Raw genomic sequence first — 22,029 nt, 5'->3', positions numbered from 1 at the left:
AAGTCACTAGACATGGTCTCTTTCCTCCCCAGCTCCACAGCAGTGTTGCTGTAGGAAATTGCCACAAACTCAGTTGCTTGAATCTTACAGTTATCTTATAGTTCTGGAAGTCAGAAGTTCACAGTGAGTCTCACTGGGATGAAATCAAGATCTTGCAGGATTGACTTTCTTTCTGAAGGTTCTAGGAAAGGGTCTGTTTTTTTCTAGATTTTTTTTTTCCCATATAGGTCATTATGGGCTTTCCTTATGGCTCAGATGGTAAAGAATCTGCCTGCAATGCAGGACACCCAGGTTTGATCTCTGGGCCTGGAAGATCCCCTGGAGAAGGAAATGGCAACCCACTCCAGTATTCTTGCCTGGAGAATCCCATGGACAGAGGAACCTGACATGCTGCAGTCCATGGGGTCACAAAGAGTCAGACACAACTGAGCGACTGAACAACAAATGGCTCTGGGGAATAGAAATGGGAACTAATGCACGGAAGATGTACTGTGAGAAGCTTCAGCTCCTAATGAAGAGCATCTGGACAATGGTTTCTTGTATGGCACAGTCACAGGTGAAGTACGAGTGGTAACTGGGGACCCTCGGCACACGTGCTGTCCAGGAGATTCAGGCTTTCAGCCATAGGCTTTGAGACCATTGACCCATATAATGTGTAGTTTTCTTTCATGTCTGAGAGTCCTTAACTCTGGTGCTGGAAAAACTGATGAAGTCAAAGTCAGAGCAGAATTTCATGGCCAAAGTCACCTACGGAAATAAAATAATTTTAATTCCAGGAAATCCAAATCAAAAATTTTCCAAGCCCATTTGGAAGTATTAAACAGTTGGAGATAAAGGAGTGAGTATTTTAAAAGAAGTATTCCTCTAAACACAGTGGAATACAGCCCGAGTGCTTTGGGGTTCCCTGGTGGTTCAGTGGTAAAGAATCTGCCTGCTAATGTGGGAGACACAGATTCCATCCCTGGTCCTGGAAGACCCCACCTGCCTCAGAGTAACAAAGCCTGTGCTCTAGAGCTGGGAGCCGCAACTACTAAAGCCTGCATGCCCTAGAGCCCGTGCTCTGCAACAAGAGAAGCCCCCACAATGAGAAGAACACACACTGCTACTAAAAAGAGTGGCCCCCAATTGCCTCAGCTAGAGAAAAGTCCAGGTAGCGACCAAAACCCAGAATAGCCAACAATAAATAATAAATAAATAGAACTTTAAAAAAAATTGTGCTTTAATCTGATTGAAGATTTTTGTCTCTATCTTTATCCCCTCTATTCATTATATTAAGAAATTAGATAGTATACCTAAATAATAGAACCTGGATATTTCACCCCTTTCTTATTTATCTCTTTTTATCACAAAAGATATAATTATTGGTAGAGAGTACATAATTGTTTCAGAATTAATTATTTTCATCTACTTTCTCCCCAGAATTTAGAAGCCATGATAAACTTCACTGATTGCAAACTTAGATTATTTGTAAATTAACAAATTATATAGAGATTGTGTTTTTCCCTAAATTCTTATAAACAATTGGGATGAAGCAAATGTAGTATAACTGGCATGGATGGTGAAATGTAAATACTGAGACAAAAAGATCAGATAAAAACAGATGTAATTCTGTCCTTATAATTTTGTTGCTTAGTCATGTCTGACTCCTTTTGTGACCCCACGGACTGTAGCCCACCAGGCTCCTCAGTCCATGGGATTTCCCAGGCAAGAATACTGGCGTAGGCTGCCATTTCCTTCTCCAGGAGATATTATAATAGAATATCCATAAAACTATATTTTTACAAACTACATAAAAAGGGACTGGCATTTTCTTTTCTTTTTGCAATGAAATTAGAGTGATAGTTAGTTATTAGACTTTATATCCATGTCATTTCAGTCATGAGAAACTTTCTTGATCATTCTAGAGAGGTAGTATTCATAGCAAAGCAAGTACCTTGTTTTCCTTGGAAGTTATGTGCTTTATTGAAGAACTTATCTACAGAACCTTTGAATTATGAAAGGCATTGGTGGCATTACTGGGAAAGGCATTGTAAGCTTCAGTTCTATCAGCAGAGTGATAGAAAAGAGGATATGAGCTAGGAAAGTAAAGCCTCCTTTGTTTTTCAGGGTGTGGTAGCTTTCCTGGGGTGTCTTGTAGGGCTAATGTGTCACTAGCAGTCACTTTTCTGTGTCTGTTGCCAGCTGATGGACCACCTGAAAGCTGGAGTCGAAGATGTGTGTGGGCAGTGGAGCCACTACCAAGTGAGAGACAAGTAAGGACTGCGCTTTCAGCACCGAGGAGGGGTAGATGCCTCGGAAGCTCCCCCTAGAAGCTGAGCATGAAGCTCGAAAGAGTCCCGAGACAGGGAAGCAGGAAGACAAAGGGCCCAGGAGTCATGCCATATAGGAAGCAGGAAGAAGTCCTGGGAAATGGACTCCCAGGGGCTGGAGGCAGTGAACTTGGAACCGAGTGCTTTAGAGAGAACTAGTACAGCTTGCTTCCCAGGTGGCTCAGCAATAAAGAATCCTCCTGCCAATGCAGGAGATGCGGGTTTGATCCCTGGCTCAGGAAGATCCCCCTGGAGAAGGAAATGTCAACCCACTCCAGTACCTTGCCTGGAGAATCCCATGGACAGAGGAGCCTGGCGGGCTACAGTCCATGGTGTACAAAGAGTTGGACAAGACTGAGTGACTGAGCCTGCATGGGGCATGTTATAACAGAGGCAAATGCATAAACTGTATGATAATGTGGGAGTGGGTTTGGAAAATAAATGAGGCAGAGAATGCAGAGAAGAATGTAAGCCTGCCAAGCATCAGCAATAGCAGTGTATTTCCATATGCAAAGGCAAGGGAGAGCATGTCCTGGTTTGGATATGGTCAGAGAGATGAGACAAGGTGAAAGATTGGAAAGACAAGGACGCACTTTTACAGTGCAGAGTCCAGCATCTCTGTACAGCCATTGATACTATAAAGTTCAATTTGACCGTTAAAACTCATATCAAAAGGCTATTAAATAGGAGCATAGCCATACTTGGACTTCGGAAAGCAAACTACACAACGATGTGGAAGCTGGATTAGAAAGAGAAAAATTAAATGGGGAGACACATAGCATTGGCATATATACACTACCATGTGTAAAACAGCTAGCTAGTGAGAAGCTGCTATACAGAATAGAGAGCTTGGCTTGGTGCTCTGTGATGACCTAGAGGGTGGGATGCAGGGGTGGGAGGGAGGCTCCAGAGGGAGGGAGCATATTTTACTACATAAATCGTGAGTATATTAACGCAATATTTTAAAGCAATTATACTCCAATAAAAAGAGAGGAATTATCTCTCATACCAGTTATCTCTCACATGACCTCCTTAACTGTCCTGTGTTGTCATTCTTATTTTAAAGATGAGAAAACCAACTCTGAGAAGTCAGTTAACCTGCCGTACAGTGGAACCTGGGTATGCGTTTAGGTCTCTTGTTTTCAATGAGCCACAGAGCTTCCAGACCAGTGAAGGTCAGGAATTAGCAGAAGGGATATTGAAATACTTCTAGGAGAGACTGTCCTATGTCCTATGTCCATAGGCTGGCTATGACATCAGAAAAGGAAGATGAAGCAAGGGATAATGAGAATGACCATCTGGTCTGCAGATAGCGAGCAGAGGGAGGTAATAATGTCATGGTTAAGTTTATAGACTGTAGAAGAATGTTTAGAGTTAATAGCAGATTCTGCTTAAGTGTCTCATACTCACTCAACCCCTTTTAGAACTGAGTTTAAAGTTCAGGAGGAAATCGTGACTGGTGATAGAGATTGTGAATTGTCAGTATTTGGTACCCAAATCTGTGGATGTGGCTGAGATGACTGGGATCCTGGGAAGAGGGGAAGCTCCCTGAGGACAGGACTCAGAGAAGCTTTCCCTGTTTTCCTTTCCTCTGAGGCAGGAAAGGGAGAGGAAGGACAGAGGAGACTGGGAAGAAGTCATGAGAAAGGCTAGAAGGGAAGCAGGACATGCAGGGTTCACAGGAACCACCAAGTCGTCCATCAGGTGGGGCCAGTGGCTAATAGCACAAGGGCAGTGGCGACCACTGGTCTTGACCAGACAAGGTCAAGGTGAGCCCAGGTTGAGGAACTCAGACAAGTCCTAGTAGTTGAGGGGTCAATGGCAATAGATTGAGGAATAAACATAAACCATTGCTTCTCATGAAGAAGGCTGAGGAGTGACCCTGTTGGAGCCAGAATGAGTCTGGTAAACCAAACACAGATCACAGAGCCCATGAATCAGAGCCTGCTCAACCCAGAGGAGCTTTGGCTGATTAAGAGTCCATTCACCCCACAGACCAGGAGACCAATCACCAGATGACATTCCAGCAACCCAGGAAATAAAGCAGCAGCCACATTACTCCTTGAATGGAAGATGACTGGAGGTGTTGAAAATTCCCCCTCCAAACGATTGGCTGACACTGAAGTCACCACCTTCTCTGTCTGGCTCAGTCTGATGGGTCAGCCCGAGCTTTGAGACAGTGGTGGCAGCCGTCAGCGGCCGGCGTATTCAGATGCGCCATCACTCAGGGTATATGTGGGCTCTCTCACCAGCCCCCACCTAATTGGCAGGATTCAAAATGATCTGCAGCACAATGAGTGAAACTACTGTAACTACCAGGCTATTTAAACTTATGGGTTCTGGTTGAATAGGCCAGCATCGCTGTAAGTGCAGCTGCCACTGTTACCAGTTACTAGGATGGACCAACAAAAGGCCCGATCAACCCCGCCTTTCTTCTCCCACAATTGGAGCTGAACTGGTCTCTCCCACTTCCCATTTAATGCCTACTTTTTGCGCTGATTATAGCTCGTCCCTTCCTTTTGTTAGGTTGATTTTCAATGTATTCAGGCCATCTGGACATTCTTTCTTTATTTTAAAAAAATGTATGAATTCTATGATTTAAAAAAATGCATTCAGAGTCATGAATTTCAGGCACTGTCCTGGTGTTTTTGAGAATAAACTTAAGTGGTAGTTTATTTCAAGAAAAGTATATATACTTACATGACATGTACAGAGATTGAAGATTTCCAAAATATTGGTTTTCGTTTATAGGTTTAAGAAGTTTGATCATAAGTATTTACGGAAAATCCTCATCCGAAAGAATCTGCCAAAATCGAGCCTTGTTTCTTTGTACAAGAAGCTGGAAATGAAGCAAGCGATTGAGATGGTGGAGTCGGGGGTTCTAAGTTCTACAGCCTTTTCCATCCCCCATCAGTAAGTGACATAGCCCTTGATCTGGACTTTCAGTGTCAGAATTACAGAGAGCAGTAGCTCCTGTTCTATTTAAAGGTAACCAACCCTAGGAGTGAAGAGGCAGAGATATAACAAAGGAAAAATGAGATGAATAACACCTACATCTTGGCACCTTGTAGCTTGGTCCATGCTCCATCTATTTCACCTAATTTCTGAAAAGTACTTTCTAGCAAAAAAAAAAAAAAAAAAAAGAGTTTTTTGACATCTTTCTTTGAGAGGGAGGGGTGAATGAGTTTGTAGAATATTTTTAGCATGTTTTAGAAGTCTTTCTCTTCCTGGTTAGACAGGTCTACCCTTTAAGCCCTGCTGATTAGCCTCTGCTAGTCTTACGTTGTCTTCTCCCATGAGCTGTCTCTTCCTGTCTTCTATGAAAGACCAGGTCCGCATCCTAGGATGCTACTGGGACTGGGGGAAGGGGGTAGGAGCAAGAGCTGTGGCAATTGGTGGGATATTTAAAGAGAAGGCTGTTTGTAACTGTGTCTCAGGCAACAATCTGTGGGAATTTGGGAGATGGCTTGAATCTCTGTGAGACCAGCTGTGAGCAGGAGCACAGAGGAGCCAGGGGACTTTAGGGAGTTGGTAAAGAGGCAGTGTAGGGAGGGGTAAGTCTGGTACATGCTCCATCATTATGAGAGGATCCCCCTTGAAGCCTGGTGCTTCAGCCAGAGCACCTGGAAAGCTATAGTCCCAAGAGTTGCTAGACATTTTTATAAAGCTGCTTCAAGCCTCTGAAGGAGGCTTCCCAAGTGATGCAGTGATAAAGAATCTGCCTGCTGATGCTGGAGACATGGATTCAATCCCTGGGTCAGGAAGATACCCCGGAGAAGGAAATGGCAACCCACTGCAATATTCTTGCCTGGGAAATCTCATGGACAGAGGAGTCAGGCTACAGTCCATCAGGTCGAAAAAAGTGGGGCTAAGCACACTGACATTGATCTGAATTTAATAAGGACCCCTTCAGTGTCATAAGAATTATTCCATCCCCTACCAAAGATGCCCAATTTTCCTCCAAGAAACTGTACACATTGGGGGAAGTAGTCACGATGTGTATTTAGCATAAGTGACTCTAGCCTCTCCACCCTGGCATCTTTGGAAGATCATGAGTATCCATCTTCTCCTAACCTCCTCATGTTTGAAAAGCAGATTGAGACAAGAGATAAGAATAGACAGCAATCAACTTGTCATCAATGCTGGAGTGTTATTTCTCACCCTTAGTTGTTAATGAATCAGAAAAACCATCACCTTTCTTAAGTGGGAAAAATCCCAGTCTGGGAAAAAGATCTAAAGGAGCATCCCTGAGGGCATCTCGGTATAAACAGAAAGCTTTCTGCCCTATTTCTTGGTGAGACTGTTTTTGTGGTTGGTTGGTTGGTTGGTTTTACATGGCTTTAAGGAAACTTCCGATCCTAAAATGAGAAGATGCTGACAAGTATTAATTGGCAATGCCATGATGAGCCATATGAGAGCCTGAGACAGGAAGAAAAGTGGGGGATATTGATCTTGTCTTTGTTTAAAATGCTGCTATTAATTATTTCATTCATCATTGATAAGTTTGAATTTACTTTTATTTTTATAGCATTGCAATCAAATCCTACTTCACTTAATTCCTGAACTTTTGGGCATCCCCTTACCCAAGGTTTCCCTGGTGGCTCAGACAGTAAAGAATCTGCCTGCAATGCAGGAGACCTAAGTTTGATCCCTGGATGGGGAGGATCCCTTGGAGAAGGGAATGGCTGGCTACTCACTCCAGTATTCTTGCCTGGAGAATCCCATGGACAGAGGAGTCTGGTGGGCTATAGTCCATGGGGTCACAAAGAGTTGGACACAACTGAGCAATTAACACTTTCACTTTTTTCACTTTTCACGCTCAACAGGAGAAGTGCAGACAGTTTAGACCAGGAACATCCTCAAACATCTACTCACTAATGGTGTGAGGACTTGTCTGGGAATGTAGGGGTGCTTATCTCAAATGAGACCAACCTCTTGTGTGCCAAAACATATTTTGGATCTCTGTATTATTTTGTATTGGTCATAAGCAGGTGCTGCTACTGCTGCTGCTGCTGCTACTAAGTCGCTTCAGTCGTGTCCGACTTCTAGCGACCCCATGGACTGCAGCCCACCAGGCTCCCCCGTCCATGGGACTCCCCACAAGCAGGTGACCTCAAGGCAAATTTTAATCCAATTTCATTTGGAGGTTGTGTTTGGGTTGAGTCAGTTATTTTTCCAACACTTGAGATTAGTAAGAGAGCCTTATAGCTTAGAGATACCCCTCCTGTAGCCCAAACTAGTTAGTTAACCGAGGTGGGAGAGGTTTTTTAAAATCGATATTTACTACAAGTCTAGTATTTAAATTGCCTTCATTTGATCTCATCAGAAATCTGTAGGACATCAAGCAAAGAGGAATTCCTCTCCTAAGATCAAAGCAGCTAATTTTTTAAAAAACAAACCATCATACAATAATAGGAAAAAGAAGTGTGTACTCAGCTCGCTTTTTGTGATTCTCTACGAGAGGATAACAACAAGACGCGCACATATTTTTTTCTTTAGAAGTTGAAGCAATTGTTCTACAAGAGGTTAAGATTTCCAAACTCGGTGACCTTCAGGAGAACACTACCCCCAGAAGTTGTCTATGGCATGCTATAGACGATGCTGATTCTAGGGAATTCTGTTACTTTTACATGTATTATTTTGACTCTCAAAACAACTCTGTGGAGTAGACAGAGTATGTATTTCGATTATTATTCTAAATATGAGGCACCTTGCTTTACCCATGAGCTGTAAGCTCTCAGAAACATCGGTGGGTGGAGGTTCAAGCTGATTAAAAAATATTTGGTTGCTATTAAAGTGCTAGTGGTAGAGAATCCTCTTGCCAGTGCAGGAGACATAAGAGACTGATTCGATCTTGGGGTCAGGAAGATCCCCTGGAGGAGGGCATAGCAACCCACTCCAGTATTCTTGCCTGGAGAATCCCATAGACAGAGGAGCTTGGCAGGCTATAGTTCTTGAGGTCACAAAGAGTCAGACATGACTGAAACAACTCCGCACACAAAGAGATATTAAAGTATTTATAATAAATGCATAGGCATAACACACTACAGCTATACGACTTCAGAATATTGTCTTTAAAAACTCCCAAATACTTACAAGGTCATTTATAAAAGAAGCACATATTGGTTGATTATAGCTAAAGAATTTTTCAATTGATCACATATTGCCAGGTACAGGTTTACAGTCATGCATGCCGACACCAGAGACTCTAGAATGAAGACTCTCATCCTGTGTTCCCCTCTGTGCTGGAATATTGTCCTGTGGGGAGCTGGGGCCACAATTCTGCAGTCTTCACTCATCCTCAGTGATGGTCACTTGGGTGACCTTTCTAAGAAGAAACAAGGCAGCCACACAAAGAGCAGAGCTGTTGGTACCATTGTTCACTCAGTGGGCATGTCCTTTAGTTAACATACGTTTTCCAGGATTTCATGTATATAACTACTAAAGGAGCATGAATTTTTCCAGATAAATCCAGGTATATTTGATCTTTTGCGACTTCAGATTATGGCAAGAATATAACTTCTACTAGATTTCATACCTATATTGCTGTGTTTAGAATTGAGACCTCCTTTTAAAAATAACTATTTATTTATTGTTGCTTTTGACCACTCTGGGTCTTCCTTGCTGTGAGGGCTTCCCTCTAGTTCTGGTGCTCCTCACTGCACTGGATTCTCTTGCTGTGGAGCACCGGCTCTCGTACATGCAGGCTTCAGTACTTGTGGCACACGGACTTAGCTGCTCCGCGGCATGTGAGATCTTCCAGGGCCAGGGATCGAACCCGTGTCCCCTGCATTAGCAGGCAGATTCTTAACCACTGAACCACCAGGGAAGTCCTGAAAATTCTTTTTACATTATTAGAGCCTCTGATTTTTTAAAAAAGATTAAGAGAAATCTGGATCTTTTATTTAAATACGTTTACATCCTAATGTTCCCAATTTGATCTTAATGGCCATGAAATTACCAGTGACCTTTTCTTTAAGGTGTTCAAGACTTCCTTTACATCTTGTTCCAGTGCCAAGAGTCTTTTAGTTTATAGTTTTACTTTTTTGACTTAGAGATTACTAACATTCAGTTTTTCTATGGTTTTTATCTTCAGTGCTCACAATATGATCATTTCAGGGGTGATTTTGCTAATGAAGTAGCAGGTAGGAAAATATTTGCATCACCTTGCTTGGGTCAGTAATTCTTCCTTATAATTTTATAGCTACAGCTTCTCAGTGTGGATTAATACAAGGCAGTGCCTCTGGGACCCCTGCATTACATATCCAGCCAGCAACTTAAATGGGCTTTAACTCAACCTGGTTCTTCCCAAACGGTTAATTATAAACTGGGGAGAATGCCAAATTAGATCTCCTGTCTCGAGTTTAACTTTATCATTTCCTTTACCCGTGGTTTTTCCCTCTTTGGTCAGTTTATTATGAACACAGAAAGTGGAACTGTTTGATTAGCTGTAGTTTCTGTTTAGCGATAGAGTCCTTCCACCATAATAAAGGAATGTATGCAGATGTGGATTGCGGGAACTCGTGGGTGTATCTACATCAGAATGAATTTTGTTTGAAGGACATTTAAATAGTTAGGTTGAAATAGCCTGATAATATTGTTTAAATCACTGAGGGTGGTAACTGAATATCAATACTGTTGACATTTTCAGCACTGAGATATAGAAACTGATTTCACTTATTTTGTAGAAAGTGTATTAGCCATGGCAGATCGTATTGCTAAATAAGTCCTGTGATTTTTCAGGATTCAAATGCTTGAAATTCTTTATCCGGTTTTACATTACTTACAAAATATCTTTGCTATTTATTGGCAATGACGCTACTGTTTGGGGGGAAAAAGACTTAAAAAGTGGCCTGTATTGAAACCAGTTATTACTCATCTTTACAATCCTAAGACCTTTAGAAGCAGGTAATAAAGAATCCACCTGCCTATGCAAGGGATGCAGGTTTGATCCCTGGGTTGGGAAGATCCCCTGGAGAAGGAAATGACAACCCACTCCAATATTCTTGCCTGGGAAATTCCATGAACAGAGGAGACTGGCGGGCTGCAGTCCATGAGGCCTCAGAGTCGGACACAGCTGGACACACGTGGAAAATAGTCAATCAGCTCATGTGTGCATTACAAAAAACTGCAGCTAGAAAAGAAAAAAAAAAACACAACTCCTTAAGGGTTTATACCAAGATGTCAAGGGAGGTGACAGTATTAAAAGATAGGTTTAATTTTCCTTAGTTCTCTCTTTTTTTGTTCATATGTTCTACAGTGAGCATATATTATTCATACAGTTAAGTTTTTAGGAATTACAACCACTAGACCCAAGTGATTGAAATTGAATATGTATGTCACATGAGAATTCTGCACATAGCGATGTCATGACTGAGAACCTCTGAGGACAATTGTGCATTGTTGGCTAACCTGGCCCTGACTTGGCTTTTGAGCCCATTTAGGAGGGAGTCGGGGGTGGAGGTGCTCATGGTCAAGAAGGCCAGAAGAAGTCAACTGCTTCTAGAATCTCAGAGGGTCCAGTGTCTCCAAGCTGGGCTGGTTTTCCTGGTGGAGGTGGAGATAGTTTAACTCTCTTTGTAAAATATGATTTTAGTTTCTTCCCATTATTCTCTAACCAGAGATAAAATCCCCAAGAGAGAATTCCAAGATAAATGTACTCAAAGTTTTAATACTGGATAGGTTGTTGTTGTTTAGTTGCTAAGTCATGTCCAACTCTTTGCAACCTGGGGCCTGTCAGGCTCCTTTGTCCACGGAATTACCCAGGCAAGAATACTGGAGTGGGTTGCCATTCCCTTCTCTAGGGGATCTTTCCCGAACCTGTGTCTTCTGCATTAGCATGCAGAGTCTTTACCACCGAACTACCTGGGAAGCATAAACTAGTGCTATTCCAAATGTGGTGACTACATGGTGCTATCTGTGAGCCTTCAAGGAATAAGCTTATTTGTGTTGACGCTAACAGTGAATTATTTGATGTACACTTTGTGGTATCCTTTCTAAGAATGTATTTTCTAATCATTGATTTATATTTTTTTTATAAACATGTCTGTTCATAATAGATATGGAGGAAAAAATTACTGGTTTGTCATCACCACTTTTTATTTTTTATTTTTTTTCAGTTCCAAATTGTTTATTTTTATTTCATTTATTTTTATTAGTTGGAAGCTAATTACTTTACAATATTGTAGTGGTTTTTGCCATACAATGACATGAATCAGCCATGGATTTACATGTATTCCCTATCTCGATCCCCCCTCCCGCCTCCCTCCCCATCCCATCCCTCTGGGTCTTCCCAGTGCACCAGCCCTGAGTACTTGTCTCATGCATCCAACCTGGGCTGGTGATCTGTTTTACCCTTGATAGTATACTTGATTCAATGCTATTCTCTCAGAACATCCCACCCTCACCTTCTCCCACAGAGTCCCAAAGTCTGTTCTGTACATCTGTGTCTCTTTTTCTGTTTTGCATGTAGGGTTACCATTAACCATCTTTTTAAATTCCATACACGTGTGTTAGTATACTGTATTGGTCTTTATCTTTCTGGCTTACTTCACTCTGTATAATGGGCTCCAGTTTCATCCATCTCATTAGAACTGATTCAGATGAATTCTTTTTAATGGCTGAGTAATATTCCATGGTGTATATGTACCACAGCTTCCTTATCCATTCATCTGCTGATGAGCATCTAGGTTGCTTCCATGTCCTGCCTATTATAAACAGTGCTGCGATGAACATTGGGATGCACATGTCTCTTTCAGATCTGGTTTCCTCGGTGTGTATGCCCAAGAGTGGGATTGCTGGGTCGTATGGCAGTTCTATTTCCAGTGTTTTAAGGAATCTCCACACTGTTCTCCATAGTGGCTGTACTAGTTTGCATTCCCACCAACAGTGTAAGAGGGTTCCCATTTCTCCACACCCTCTCCAGCATTTATTTCTTGTAGACTTTTGGATAGCAGCCATCCTGACTGGTGTGTAATGGTACCTCATTGTGGTTTTGATTTGCATTTCTCTGATAATGAGTGATGTTGAGCATCTTTTCATGTGTTTGTTAGCCATCTGTATGTCTTCTCTGGAGAAATGTCTGTTTAGTTCTTTGGTCCATTTTTTGATTGGGTCAGTTATTTTTCCGGAATTGAGCTGCAGGAGTTGCTTGTATATTTTTGAGATTAATCCTTTGTCTGTTGCTTCATTTGCTATTATTTTCTCCCATTCTGAGGGCTGTCTTTTCACCTTGCTTATAGTTTCCTTTGTTGTGCAAAAGCTTTTAAGTTTCATTAGGTTCCATTTGTGTATTTTTGCTTTTATTTCCAATATTCTGGGAGGTGGGTCATAGAGGATCCTGCTGTGATTTATGGCGGAGAGTGTTTTGCCTATGTTCTCCTCTAGGAGTTTTATAGTTTCTGGTCTTACACTTAGATCTTTAATCCATTTTGAGTTTATTTTTGTGTATGGTGTTAGAAAGTGTTCTAGTTTCATTCTTTTACAAGTGGTTGACTGGTTTTCTCAGCACCACTTGTTAAAGAGGTTGTCTTTTTTCCATTGCATATTCTTGCCTCCTTTGCCGAAGATAAGGTGTCTGTAGGTACGTGGATTTATCTCTGGGCTTTCTATTCTGTTCCATTGATCTATATTTCTGTCTTTGTGCCAGTACCATACTGTCTTGATGACTGTGGCTTTGTAGTAGAGCCTGAAGTCAGGCATGTTGACTCCTCCAGTTCTATTCTTCTTTCTCAAGATTACTTTGGCTATTCAAGGTTTTTTGTATTTCCATACAAATTGTGAAATTATTTGTTTTAGTTCTATGAAGAATACCAGTGGTAGCTTGATAGGGATTGCATTGAATCTATAGATTGCTTTGGGGAGTATACTCATTTTCAAAATATTGATTCTTCCAATCCATGAACACAGTATATTTCTCCATCTATTTGTGTCCTCTTTGATTTCTTTCATCAGTGTTTTATAGTTTTCTATATATAGGTCTTTCATTTCTTTAGATAGATGTACTCCTAAGTATTTTATTCTTTTTGTTGCAATGATGAATGGTATTGTTTCCTTCATTTCTCTTTCTGTTTTCTCGTTGTTAGTGTATAGGAATGCAAGGGATTTCTGTGTGTTAATTTTATATCCTGCAACATTACTGTATTCATTGATTAGCTTTAATAATTTTCTGGTAGAGTCTTCAGTGTTTTCTATGTAGAGGATCATGCCGTCTGCAAACAGTGAGAGTTTTACTACTTCTTTTCCTATCTGGATTCCTTTTATTTCTTTTTCTGCTCTGATTGCTGTGGTCAACACTTCCAAAACTATGTTGAATAGTAGTGGTGAGAGTGGGCACCCTTGTCTTGTTCCTGACTTTAAGGAAAATGCTTTCAATTTCTCACCATTGAGGATAATGTTTGCTGTGGGTTTGTCATATATAGCTTTTATTATGTTGAGGTATGTTCCTTCTATTCCTGCTTTCTGGAAAGTTTTAATCATAAATGGATGTTGAATTTTGTCAAAGGATTTTTCTGCATCTATTGAGATAATCGTATGGTTTTTATCTTTCAATTTGTTAATGTGGTGTATTACATTAATTGATTTGTGGATATTAAAGAATCCTTGTATTCCTGGGATAAAGCCCACTTGGTCATGATGTATGATCTTTTTAATATGTTGTTGGGTTCTGTTTGCTAGAATTTTGGTAAGGATTTTTGCATCTATGTTCATCAGTGGTATTGGCCTGTAGTTTTCTTTTTTTGTGGCATCTTTATCTGGTTTTGGTATTAGGGTGATTCACCACCACTTTTTTAAAATGCATTAGACAGTGGAGGGACAACTACAAAATTCTCAGACTTGATTACTTCTGAAATGTTCAGGGAGAGACAAAGAGGAGGAAAAACTAATTACTTATAATGTTGTTTCTATGCTGTATGGTGGATGTGTGCATACTTTATTATTATATTGTTCTTTACACCTTACATATAGTAGATATTTTTTATGGGCAAAAATATTTTGTAAGACTTTAAAATAGGAAATTTATATTGTTAATGTAAATAAGTGGTTTGATATGCTGGTAATAATTTTTCCTAATGTACTTTGAAATAAAAACAAGCCTATTAAATTTTTCTCATATAATTCTCATATAAAAGTTATAGACAAAGAAGCCATATGTTCAAAATGCAAGACAAGACACATGTGGCAATATTTTCTATGAATTTCCTAAAACAATATGAAAGCTTATGGAAAAACAGGAGTTCTGGGTATTGGAACTTCTAAAAGTAAATTGACGGTTTTGTGGTTGTCTTGCCAAGATGAAAAAATAATGCTTGGCTTCCCTCCAATTATGTTTCCAGGGCCCAGAAGACACAAGAAACCAAAAGACTTTCCCCTGAAGACGTGGAGTCCATGAGGGACATTCTGACACGCAACATGTACCAAGTTCGACAAAGGGTGTGTATATAAGACTTGTCCCTGCTGCTGTTCTTGGAGCCAGTCCTCCAGACATCAGTTCTTGTTCAGGTTACCCTCTCCCAAGCAGCCTTCCTGCTGAGCAATTTCTCTCTGCTTAGTTAGGAAAACAGAAAGTTAACTCTTGTGTTTCTGCAGCAAAATTGGCCCCCATGGTAGAAAAAGAAATGCAGATCTAGTTGCTAGCCCTAGGGGTCAGGCTGCCCCAGTCCTGCAGACCTGGCTTTCCAGAATTAGCAGGGCTCCCTCCCCCTTCAGAGTCAGACCAATGATGGAACTTGTCCACCAGGGAAGAAATATGGCCCTAGGATGCCAGTGGGGACGGAGCTGTCTCAGCATGATTGGTTGTAATAGAGCTTAGAAAACTGGAATGGTTTAGATTAGAATATCAAAACCACAGTGCTGAAAGCCTGAGGAAAAAAGGGAGACATATCAGGGACTTCCCTGGCAGTGGTTAACACACCAAGTTTCTAAGGCATGTTCAATCCCTGGTCTGGGAACTAAGATCCACTTGGCATACACACACACACACACACACACACATGTATATATACATATATGTGTGTGTGTGTATATATATTTTTTCTTCTAGTTAGGAGCTATTTAAGGTTGCGTATTCAGTGGAACATCCCAATTATTGAGTAGGGTTATAAGTGAGTTTACTGCTAAGGCCTTGGTTTTTGTGACTATGTCATGGGATCCCCCAAAATCATTCAGTCACAGTTACTCATTTTCAAGTAGAAGATACTGAGGTTAGAAGAGTTGTGGTTTTTGTTTTTGTTTTCTGTTATCATCATGTCTGACTCTTTGTGACCCCATGGACTCTAGCCTACCAGGCTCCTCTGTCCATGGGATTTTCCAGGCTAGAATACTGGAGTGGGTTGCCATTTTCCTCTCCAGGAGGTATTCCCAATCCAGGGCTCAAACCCAAATCTTCTGCATTGGCTGGTGGGTTCTTTACCACTGAGCCACCCAGGAAGCCCTAGGAGAGTTATCTCACTTGTTTAAGGTCACAAAACAAATTTGAGTTAAGAACCCAGGTCTTCCAACTGCCTAGCCATGGCTCTTTCCATGACTTCAGAATTACATGATCCAGGGTAGGTGAATGTCTTCTGGCTGCTGTTTTGAGAAGGTCAGTGATCAAGGGGAATGTGTCAACAAAAGGCCCTGCACCTGCTGGAGGAACATGGGTCAGCAGCAAATAACACACGTCTAGTAAACCCAGCAACTTTCAAATCTTTCCAAGTTAAACCATTTCAGCAAGACTATCACTTTCTGCTTAGATAAGTAGGTAAGAATTTCCTGGTTGAAAGAACGCCAGCCTGCTGAGGGAGGGTCACAACCCAAGGGTACCTGGTACTGAGACTTTCCCCGTGGAGGTGGAGAGTGAGGTTAGGGAAAGTCCTCAGTTGGTAAAGAATCTGCCTGCAATGCAGGAGACCGCAGTTCGATTCCTGGATCAGGAAGATCCGCTGGAGAAGGGAATGGCTACCCACTCCAGTATTCTTGGGCTTCTCTTGTGGTTCAACTGGTAAAGAATCTGCCTGCAATGTGGGAGACCTGGGTTTGATCCTTGGGTTGGGAAGATAACCTGAGGAGGAGAAAGGCTACCCATTCCAGTTTTCCAGTCTGGAGAATTCCATGGACTGTATAGTCCATGGGGTTGCAAAGAGTCGGACACAACTGAGTGATTTTCACTCACTCACTCAGAAATAAGAGACATACTGGAACTCCAACCCACTGTAAAATGAGGCTAACTGTCCATTGTCTCTTTTCTTATCAGGTTCCTAGATAGTCATCTTTCTTCTTTTATCAGCGCCTATTCAGTCTGCCTCCAGGTTTCTCACTTCTAAGCTTTGTAGGATCTCCCTTCCTTATTGCCCGAGATGAGTGGATAGGTGATAGAGTCCTGTGGGGAGAACATACATGGTAAACAGGGGCTCTACCGGAGACGACTTTTGCTTCCACTTTTGTTACATGAGAGAATGAGACTCACCTGTCCTGCCCTTTCTGTCTTTCCTTTCTCATCCCATCTTTTCTTTTTAAATTTCATAATATATTTTATTTAACCCACTTTATGAGCTAATGGTAAAAGAACCTGCCTGCCAATGCAGGAGACATAAGAGACGCAGGTTCTATCCTTGAGTTGGACAGACCCCCTGGAGGAGGGCATGGCAACCTACTCCAGTATTTTTGCCTGGAGAATCACATGAACCTGGAAGGCTATAGTCCATGGGGTCACAAAGAGTCAGACACGACTAAAGTGACTTAGCACGCACGCATGGGCACACATCAAAAATATTTCAATGTGTCATAAATATAAAAATTACCAGTAATATATTTTCTACTCTTTAAAAAATTAATGTCTTCAGAATCAGTATGTAGCTAATACAGTACAGTGCAGTTGGAATTAGCCACATTTTTCCCCTTAAAGTCTCCTTTATTTTTTTCTTATTTTTAAAAAATCTTGTTTTTTATTTGTGTCATTGATTAATGATGTGTTAGTTTTAGGTGTATAGCATGGTGATTCAGTTATACATCTATATGTGTCAATTCTTTTTCAGATTCTTTTCCCCTTTAGCTCTTGATAGAATACTGAGCAGAGTTCCAAGAGCTATCCTGGTTGGTTATCATCTTGTCTTGACATAGGTCATGTGACTCCTCCCTCCACCATGGTTCTCCTGTTCTCTTGGAGGAAAATTCAAGGATGCAGCTCAGGACAACCGTCTGTCTACTTCATTGCTTGTGGAAGACCACTAGCAACACTGACCATTCCACAGTGCTGAGGATGGTCACAGAGGTGGCATCTGTAGTTGGGCATCTGTACCTCTGGGAGGACCACTATGAGGGTCGCAGGATGACAGCACAGTGGATACCACTGCCCCTGTGAGCCAGAGGCACGGGCTCCAACTGCAGCTCTGTCCTGGTGGGCTGGCCCAGATCGCAGACCTTTCCTCCAGAGCCGCAGATTGCATCTCTGTAATGGAGGCAAAGGCTCAGAGGGCGTGGGTGTCACCTTCCCCTTCTACTAATCATTTTTTAAAATATTTATTTATTTGGGTGCACCAGATCTTAGTTGTGGCACACAGGATCTTCTGTCTTCATTACTTCCGTCTTGCGGGATCTTTAGTGGCAGCAAGTAGACTCTTAGTTGCCTCATGTGATATCTGGTTCCCTGACCAGGGATGGAACCTGGGTCCCCTGCATTGGCAGCCTGGGGCCTTAGCTTCTGCACCACCAGGGGAGTCCTTCTATTAGTTTCTGTTTGTGACTTTCCCGTGGTCTCCAGAGGCTGGAAGACGTGCAGAGATGTCAGTACATGCCTGATGTCCCCTTCTTTCTGCAGACCTTGTCCTACAACAAATACAACCTCCAGCCCCAGACGAGCGAGAAGCAGGCGAAGGAGATTCTGATCCGCCGTCGGAACACCTTCAGGGAGAGCATGAAGAAAGGGCACAGCCTGCCCTGGGGAAAGCCGGTAAGGGGCAGATGCCAACTCACCCCAAGCTGGGCCAGTCCCCGACCGGAGCCTCCTCAGGTGACTCCTTTCACTGTTTAAACAAACAACCACTCCCTTGGTGCCAGGGTAAGACAAAGCGAAGGGGGTACGGGACAGCAGACACCGCCTTCTCTGAGCCCAGGGCTTTTGGGCCCAAGCTCCAACTCACACTAACGTGAGGCTAACTTTCCATTGTCTGTTTTTAATCAGGTTCCTAGGGGGCCTCTGGGGCCCGAACTGTCCCCGGGGTGGTTGTTGCTTGGTCAGTCAGTTGTGTCCAACTCTTCGACCCTATGAACTGTAGTTCACCAGGCTCCTCTGTCCATGGATTTGCTAGGGAAGAATACTGGAGTGGGTTGCCATTTCCTTCTCTGGGGGATCTTCCCGACCTAGAGATCAAACCCAGGTCTCCTGCATTGACAGGTGGCTTCCTTACCACTGAGCCACCTGGAAGTCCATGGGGTACGTGGCAGCAAACTGCACCTGCTCAGGATGGGCCAGTGACTGGGACGTACTCCCTGGACTGTAAGGCTAGACGAACTCCCATGGTGGCCAGAGACTGGACTCCAGGGGACCCCCATGGACAGGGTCCCTGGCTGCTCTGGGAAGCTTGCTTCTCTACCAGGGAGATACAGGGAGGAATTTGTTCTTGCCAAGATTCTTGGACCTTATCTTCATGGCACCAGCTGTGTGTCTCAACTGCTCCTTTTGAGGCCACATCTTGGGCTTCCCAGGTGGCTCATTGGTAAAGAATTTGCCTGCAATGAAAGAGACACAGGAGATGCGGGTTTGATCCCTGGATCAGGAAGACCCCCTGGAGAAGGGCATGGCAACCCACTCCAGTATTTTTGCCTGAGAAATCCCATGGACAGAGGAGCCTGGCAGGCTACAGTCCATGGAGTCACAAAGAGTTGGACACAACTGAGCACACACCAGGCAATCTTATAAGGAGACACTGGATGGATGGATGTTGAGTCTGGAGTAGCCCCTAATCTCTACCCTAATCCCTGTGGGGCCACAGGAGGAACTTGGAGAGGTTTATCGTGGTCTGTTTCATTAGGAGAGGGAAGGGAAAAATATTGAAGGTGGAAGCATTGTTTTTCTTAAACCAAAGTAACTGAAAGGCAGTGATGCAAACAGGATGCTCCACTGTGACTCTGTCCTCCTTGTTTGCCATGTGGCACCCTCAGTTACAGGGGCTAACTCTTCTCTTTATTTTTCCTTGTTGCCCACAGGCTGGTACCAAGAACATCCGCTACCTCTCCTTCCCCTATAGCAGCCCTCTGCCAGCAGGCAGAGACGTGAAGATGGCTGAATTCACAGGTAACTTGCATCCGTGGCTGCTTCTCTTTATTTTCAGCCTTGTAGGTCAAAAGGCAAAATCAAGAATATTACACAAGTGCATATATGACCAGCAGAAGAGAACGAAATTGTTGTTGTTCAGTAGCTAAGTCATGACTCTGCCCATGGCCTGCAGCACTCCAGGCTTCCTGTCTTCACCATCTCCAGGAGTTTGCTCAAACTCATGTCCATTGAGTCGGTGCTGCTATCCAATCATTGCATCCTCTGTCATCCCCTTCTCCTCCTGTCCTCAATCTTTCCTAGCATCAGGGTCTTTTCCAATGAGTTGGCTCTTAGCATCAGGTGACCAAAGTATTGAAGCTTCAGCTTCAGCATTAGTCTTTCCAATGAATATTCACAGTTGATTTCTTTTAGGTTTGACTGGTTTATCTCCTTTCAGTCTAAGGGACTCTCAAGAGTTTTCTCTAGTACCACAGTTTGAAAGCATCAGTTCTCCAGCACTCAGCCTTCTTTATGGTCCAACTCTCATATCCATACATGACTACCGGAAAAGTCATAGCTTTATTAATTGAATTAATAACTTTAGTGATAAACAGTGAAATTTGTGTAGTTTTTACTTATTGAGAAATATTCTTAAATTTTTTTTCAGCCACTTAGAAACGTAACAACCAACCTTAGCTCAGGAGCCGTACCAAAAGATATAGCAGGGTGATATACCTGGGAGTCATCAATTGCCGACCTCTGACTTAGAGAAGCATAAAATGGGCACTTTTTTGAAGTTATGGGATTTACCTATGGTTTATAAATTAGAAGAATTCTCCAAAGTCAGCCAAATTTTACTGAAATACTTTCACTAAGTTTACTGATTGAATGTTTCCCATTTAATAGCTAATGCATGCCTAGTCATGTCTGACTCTTTGTGACCCTATAGGCTGTAGCCGCTAGGCTTGTCTGTCCATGGGATTCTCCAGGGAAGGATACTGGAGTGGGTTGCCATGACCACCTCCAAGGGATCTTCCCAACCCAGGGGTCAAACCAGCGTCTCATACATCAGGTGGATTCTTTACCACTGGGCCACCGAGGAAGCCCTTAATATCTAATACTTAAATAGAATTTTAGAATTATTGAAACTGCCTATTGTGCTCATAAAAGCTAAGTTATTTTTAAATGTATATAAATTGATTTTCTATTAGCATAAACTGACATATGATATGCCATGTTCTCTGTTTCAATATTACAGAATTTTAAGACTAAAAATCACATTGGAAATTTAAATAAACTAAACACATAGGATTTGAGAACTAAACATTTGAAGAATGAATATAATTATTCCTTACAATGAAACTTTTTCTGATATAAAAGCATGTTTGATATAAACTCAAAATCAACTAGTAGAGAAAAGCATAAAAAAAGAAAGTTGAAAGCACTTGAAACTCCACCACCTGGAGATATTCACTGTAGAGTATTTTGGTATTTTGGTAAGCATCCTGCTATAATTCTATCTATATCATCCTGATCCTTATTCTACCAGAACCTGCTTTTTTAAAAAATCACACAGAGCACTACATGATACATTGTCACAGTATAGTCATTGTTTGGGAATTTTTATAAATTGTCCAGTTCATTCAGCCGTATGTTGTGGAAACATTTTGATGTCAATAGATAGGAACCTAGTAATCATTTAATGATTTAATGATAGTCAATTATATGAGAGCCCCATGGGCTTCCCAGATGGCATTGTGCTAAGGAATCTACCTGCCAATGCAAGTTGGATCCCTGGATTAGGAAGATCCCTTGGAGGAGGAAATGGCAACCCACTCCAGTATTCTTGCGTGGGAAATCCCAAGGAGAGAGGAGCCTGGTGGGCTGTTATCACAGGCTCACAAATACTCAGACAGGACTAAGCAACTGAGCATGCCTAAAGAGGGTTTTGGACTCTTAATTCTGGTTCATTGATCTAGTCATCTATTCCCAGGTCACACTCTTGTAAGTAGTAGTATTTTATGATAAACAGAGCTATAACACAAAAGCAAACAAGCAAAACAAAACAAAATAACACCAGCTATAGGGTGTATAATAGTTTAATTTTTAAAACTCTTCTGGGTACAAACAGCTGGTGCTGTTAGGTTGCTTGAGTGATAGACAGCCTGACAGTCTCCAGTCATTTCTTGAGATGAATGTCAATATCACAAGCTATGGTAGCAGCTTCAACTCAGTTCAGTTCAATTCAGTTCAGTTGCTCAGTCGTGTCTGACTCTTTGCGACCCCGTGAATCGCAGCATGCCAGGCCTCCCTGTCCATCACCAACTCCTGGAGTTTACTCAAACTCATGCCCATCGAGTTGGTGATGTCATCCAGCCATCTCATCCTCTGTCGTCCCCTTCTCCTCCTGCCCCCAATCCCTTCCAGCATCAGGGTCTTTTCCAATAAGTCAACTCTTCGCATGCGGTGGCCAAAGTATTGGAGTTT

At 42.2% G+C, this 22,029-nt stretch overlaps 1 protein-coding gene across 1 annotated transcript in view; it reads left to right on the top strand.

Annotated features, from left to right (window-relative positions):
- The window catches only part of SLC9A4 (solute carrier family 9 member A4), a 53,730-nt gene that overhangs the window by 29,460 nt on the left and 2,241 nt on the right, over nucleotides 1–22,029 (top strand). Inside the window, exons 7-11 of the mRNA XM_065928864.1 lie at nucleotides 2,182–2,252; nucleotides 5,061–5,222; nucleotides 14,645–14,741; nucleotides 18,106–18,237; nucleotides 19,494–19,581. Coding sequence (XP_065784936.1) covers nucleotides 2,182–2,252; nucleotides 5,061–5,222; nucleotides 14,645–14,741; nucleotides 18,106–18,237; nucleotides 19,494–19,581 — 550 coding nt within the window. The remainder of the gene's footprint in view (nucleotides 1–2,181; nucleotides 2,253–5,060; nucleotides 5,223–14,644; nucleotides 14,742–18,105; nucleotides 18,238–19,493; nucleotides 19,582–22,029) is intronic.

Source organism: Muntiacus reevesi, chromosome 3, assembly GCF_963930625.1.
Source record: "Muntiacus reevesi chromosome 3, mMunRee1.1, whole genome shotgun sequence".
In the NCBI taxonomy this organism is placed as follows: domain Eukaryota; kingdom Metazoa; phylum Chordata; class Mammalia; order Artiodactyla; family Cervidae; genus Muntiacus; species Muntiacus reevesi.
The sequence above is the reverse complement of the archived record's forward strand: the minus strand, read 5'-3'. Positions and strand labels throughout refer to the sequence as shown.